The sequence below is a fragment of the Onychostoma macrolepis genome, chromosome 07 (genome assembly GCF_012432095.1).
Source record: "Onychostoma macrolepis isolate SWU-2019 chromosome 07, ASM1243209v1, whole genome shotgun sequence".
NCBI lineage: Eukaryota > Metazoa > Chordata > Actinopteri > Cypriniformes > Cyprinidae > Onychostoma > Onychostoma macrolepis.
Window position 1 is genome coordinate 1,192,751 of NC_081161.1, and position 5,639 is coordinate 1,198,389.

The 5,639-nt window shown below is 38.1% G+C and overlaps 2 protein-coding genes across 2 annotated transcripts; both read right to left on the bottom strand.

Moving 5' to 3' along the window:
- Nucleotides 1-1,543: 1,543 nt before the first annotated feature.
- Nucleotides 1,544-1,999, bottom strand: LOC131543494 (histone H2B 1/2-like). The gene has a single exon (XM_058780878.1). The coding sequence runs from the start codon at nucleotides 1,964-1,966 to the stop codon at nucleotides 1,592-1,594; it is 375 nt and encodes a 124-aa protein (XP_058636861.1). The 5' UTR covers nucleotides 1,967-1,999; the 3' UTR covers nucleotides 1,544-1,591.
- A 662-nt stretch (nucleotides 2,000-2,661) lies between these two features.
- Nucleotides 2,662-3,059, bottom strand: LOC131543504 (histone H4). Its single transcript, XM_058780890.1, has one exon. The coding sequence runs from the start codon at nucleotides 3,015-3,017 to the stop codon at nucleotides 2,706-2,708; it is 312 nt and encodes a 103-aa protein (XP_058636873.1). The 5' UTR covers nucleotides 3,018-3,059; the 3' UTR covers nucleotides 2,662-2,705.
- Between the last annotated feature and the right edge of the window lie 2,580 nt (nucleotides 3,060-5,639).

Here is a 5,639-nt window from a genome sequence, read left to right on the forward strand (position 1 = left end):
TAATCTTGGAAATAAGTAATGATCCTTTTGCAGTTTTAATCCAGTTTTTTGTTTAAACTTGGCGGTCTGACCAAATAATTCCTAGCTGTAAACCACTGTGCAGTGCATTGCATTTTGGGATTGCATCTCATGCCATGTGATGCAGTGCAAATGCAGAATGTCATATGTGTAAATGTCCATAACCCGCACAAGTGCTGCCATCTAGAGACCAGATGCCAGTGAAACCTCAGCCGCAATAAATACCAGATACAAACCTTTAGTAATAACACTAAGTACAGTAAGGTGCTACTTTTGCGCCGCCACTGTTCACAGAGTAGCGGATAACCTTTAACTATAAATTAAAGAAAGGTAGAGTCCCACATTCACAGCCAGTGAGAAAGTTAGTTAATTTAGTATGCAGATATGAAACCATAAATACTTTTAGAGAACATAAACGAACAGAGAGGGGCTAAAATTATTTTGGAAGATGTTATTTATTTTTAATTTTATATTTAGTTGATATATTGTGCACTTGAAGCTCAAACTTAAAGTCTTGACTCATTCTGACGGCACCCATTCACTGCAGAGCATCCATTGCTGGGACAGAGATGCAAGGATACATTTCTACAAACCTGATGAAGAAACACACTCATCCTGATCTTGGTTGGTCTGAGGGTAAGCAGCACATTTTCAGCAAATTTTGTGATTATGTGTATGGACTTTTTAGAGACTCTTTGTTTAATATGCTAATAATATATGCATAGGCCTACAGTTGTTTACTTGTGAAAATAAATACACATACACGCACACACACACTCGTATCATTTGGGGATCATTGAAGTGTGGTCATTAGGAAAGGCTATAACATTTCTAGAAAGATATTTGAGTTGTGATGATCTTATCTAAAAATTATATATATATATATTACACCTACAATAGGGGTATAAAGACATGGCATAAAAGTCACTTAGTACAAAAAGTAAAAGTACTTTTTGCCCCTGACTCTGCATTTGAGTTTATCAAAAAAAGTTATCAAACTTCCATAATATTGGACAACAGCTCTTCGTGTATAGAAGTGGCTCTCAAAAGCCTCTCTCTCTTCCACACTTCTAATAATTTTTGTCTCTCAGCAAAAGATTACAACAACAAGAATAATATGCAAGAAGAGAGGGAGACATTTGACACTTGCTTAAAGGACCTAAGAGAAACCAAGGCGGCCCGATATATATATCCCAAGTATTAAGTGTAAATGTACATTTTTAGTGAAATGTGCATTAACAGAACTTCATATTTGTAGAACAAAGATCCGGACAAAATGTAATTAATACAAAAGAACACATTTATATAAGTCAATTTTTTTTTCTACCAACTTCGAAATGATGGCTCATTCGGCTCGTGTTGTAGAAACTTGTTACCAACATAAACCGTTTCTGATTCTGAAGCTTCTCTAAACTAAAACGAACGTCTAATCCCAGAAAGCATAAACCCAACGGAGAATTTATTAACTACAACACACAAATTTAAGACTGAAAATAAACTAAAAACTCTTTTAACGAATAGATGGGTGGCTCTTAAAAGAGCCTTTGGGGGTGTTTAACAGCCTCAGGCTGCTCTACTTGGAGCTGGTGTACTTGGTGACGGCCTTGGTGCCCTCAGACACGGCGTGTTTGGCCAGCTCCCCGGGCAGCAGCAGACGCACGGCGGTCTGGATCTCTCTGGAAGTGATGGTGGAGCGCTTGTTGTAGTGAGCGAGACGAGACGCTTCACCGGCGATGCGCTCGAAGATGTCGTTGACGAAAGAGTTCATGATCCCCATCGCCTTGGAAGAGATCCCGGTGTCGGGATGAACCTGCTTCATCACCTTGTAGATGTAGATAGCGTAGCTCTCCTTCCTGGTCTTTCTGCGCTTCTTTCCTCCCTTCCCCGCGGTCTTTGTGACGGCCTTCTTGGAGCCCTTCTTAGGCGCGGACTTCGCTGGTTCAGGCATGATGCTGCTGACGAGACAATGATTAGAAAGAGCCGCACAGAGCCGTTTATTCACTCACCTATGCTAATTTACACAGAGATGTGGAGGCTTCTGATTGCGTGTTTCCACAGACCACACCCATAAACTCGACTGTGATTGGACAACTGGAAGAACCACGAGCGGAACGAGGGCCAATCACAGGCGGTGAAATGATAGCTACATGTTTGAGCGACATTAGCCCACATGACTAAGCTTCCTTTGTTTTAATTCCCGCTCTTTTTGTTTTTATTTTATACAAGAAAACAAATGGGCCTCAATATCATACAGTGCAACTATAAAACCCTTATAGACCCATTGAGAGAATTTGGAGAAAAAAAGCGCAATAACGTTTATTTAAACGTTATCTTCTGTAACATCAGCACCACTGCTGTCTGATTGTGTTCTCTTTATTTTGGAAGTTACTTAGAAAACGCTAAACCAGCAAATTAAAACGCAATGTAAGACAAAAATACATGGTTTTATTAGCATTCCTGGAGAAATAACATTACAAAAGCTCCAATTCTGAAAAACAGTTCAGCTTAAACGCATGAGAACATCTATATTCTCAGTTCATTATACACAACACAAAACAGATTTATAAATCTATATTTAAGCATTTTGTTACTTTTCACCTCCAGCATAAACCAGCAACATGAGCTCTTTCTGTGTCGGTGTGGGTGGCTCTTAAAAGAGCCGTTGGGTTTGTTCTGATTGAAGGCGTTTATCCTCCGAAGCCGTACAAGGTGCGTCCCTGTCGTTTGAGCGCGTACACGACGTCCATGGCGGTGACGGTCTTTCTCTTGGCGTGCTCGGTGTAGGTGACGGCGTCGCGGATAACGTTCTCCAGGAACACCTTCAACACCCCGCGGGTCTCCTCGTAGATCAGACCGGAGATGCGCTTGACGCCGCCGCGGCGCGCCAGACGACGAATGGCGGGTTTGGTGATTCCCTGGATGTTATCGCGCAGCACTTTCCGGTGACGCTTAGCGCCTCCTTTCCCGAGTCCTTTCCCGCCTTTGCCTCTTCCAGACATGATTCAGATAGTTTGCAGTTCAGTCAAAACGATAAAACAAATGCATATTAGACAGAGCTCCAGGGAGGCGTTTTATATTTGCTTACAGGACCTAAGTGAAACCACTACCGAGTCACATGACACATTCTCTCCCGGCTAGTAGTTAGAGCAGGAAACAATTTGGTTTAACGCCAATCTAAGGATGTCTGTCCTTTGTTTCGTTTTATAATCCATGTTTTATAAAATTAATTTGACAAAGACGATTTGTAAGATCAATATATATATATATATATATATATATATATATATATTTTTTTTTTTTTTTCTCTCAAATCTGTTTCAATACAAACGCATCTACATTTTGGATGGCCTGAGGGTGAGTACACATTCAGCGAATTCCTTAAAATTAATTTTCTATAGTCACAAATACTTACACAGAACACTAATATTATTACTGTAAACCTTGGTAGATATCCTGCAATGATCCTCCCCCACAGTATTCCATGCAGATCCATAAGTTAGTAGCCTAGACCTGAAAAGTTGAACAGTTCAGTGCCTGGACTTTCAGTCGCCCTTACAAAAAACAAATATTGCAGTTTGCTACAAGTAGAAAAATGCATTTTTTTGGACACGAAAAAACTGCATTATTGCCGTTTTACTGCAATACATCTGATGTACAATTGAAATACAACTGCAATACTATTACTGCAATAAAGCTGAAGTAGTACTAAAATGCTGTACAGTAACACTGAAATGCAACAAGAATATTCAGAATAACAAGTTTTATTTTACACATCTGCATTATAATAAATTAAGGTACAAAACAACGGTGAATGTCTCAAACAGCAATGCAACAATAAATGATTTTACTTTTCTTTAAACTTAAAATAACAGGCTGAGAGTTACACTAAATGCATTTAGTGTTTATTTACAAATCACGCAATCATGCACATTTCTTCCCTCATTATTCAGACAGGTTTAATTTTTCTGGAGAGCTTATCCTCATCGTTCTGCTCGGTTCTTATGACTGCCTTCATCTCAGACGTGGAAACACTAGTTTGGATGTAGTCTGGAAAAACAAACAAACAAAAACTCAGAACTTCTCAAGTTTCAGTTACACTTTTCACTACAGCCATATTTAGTATGCTTAAAATAAATCTTGAATTGTGATGTCACCAAGTGTTTGTGTAAAGTATTCATTCTACTCCCAGTTCATTTCTTACGGCATATTGGTCAGCATTAATAATGTCTTGAACACTCCAGGTAACAGAAGTTGAAAGGTTGGTTCAACCAAAAATGAAAATTCTGTCATCAATAACTCACCTTCATATCGTTCCAAACCAGCAAGTCTTTCGTTCATCTTCAGAACACAAATGAAGATCTTTATAATGCAATCTCAGAGCTTTCTGTTCCTCCACTGATAGTCCATGCAGCTACCGCTTGCACAATAACATGCATTTCTGGGGAAAAGCATAGACACAATCGTGTTTAAATACTGTACAGAGTCCTCCACAATTATTTGCTCTCTTTATCATTTTGGTTTTTCATTGAAAATTCTAACCTTAAATAAAAATAAATAAATAATAATAATAATAGAAAATATGTATATATAATTTACAATTATATGTAAATATACTATATTTGTAAATTATATATTTTTTCAATTATTATTATTATTTATTCATTTATTTTAATTTAAGGTTAGAATTTTGAATGAAAACCAAAATGATATATACAGTGTATATATATATATTAGTGGTGGGCGTTATCGGCGTTAACGTGCTGCGTTAACGCGAGACTTTATCGGGCGATAAAAAATATCGCCGTTAATCTATTCTCAAAGTTGGGTTGGGAGCTGGGTCTATACTACGCAAGCTATGATGACTTTCACCTTGATATTTTAGCGCGGATGTATACCTAGCCGAATTGCACTGTAGGGGCGAGAACGAGTCTTGAACCTGTGTGTATGCGTGCTAACATGGATGCAGCTATGAAGCCGCGGGTTTGCTTCAGGAAAATTTATTTTAAGAAGCTTCCCAATGAAAATCGGCAAGTCATTTCTGTCTCTACGTTACATGGTCGCGCTCTCTGTATCACAAGACAGCGGAGTTCCGCCCGGTTCGCACACACACACACACACACACACACACACACACACACACACACACAAACAAACGTAAGCACACACACAAGTGATCGTCTGTCGTCTCACTAAATGAGGACATAAATACATGAACAACATCTCCAGAACTGCTCTGAGAGTCACTTCATGAGCATTCGAGCGTTTCATTTGAGAAAACTATCCTCACGGCAACCCATCAAAATAAAAGTTCGGTTTCACTTGAAGACATTGGGCAGAACGTAATAGGCTACTACTACTAAAACTATTAAAACCTTATCTTTAAGGAATAATCATACAATGTCTTCAATGTTATTATCAATATTAAATTCTTGATGACTGCTAGTTGTTTACTTATCTACTTGGCAGAATTCAAATGAGACATTTTAATCTAGATTAATCTAGATTAATTCCAAGATTACAGTGAGATTAATCTAGATTAAAAAAAAATAATCTATGCCCACCACTAATATATATATATATATATATATATATATATATATATAATGTGTGTGTGTGTGTGT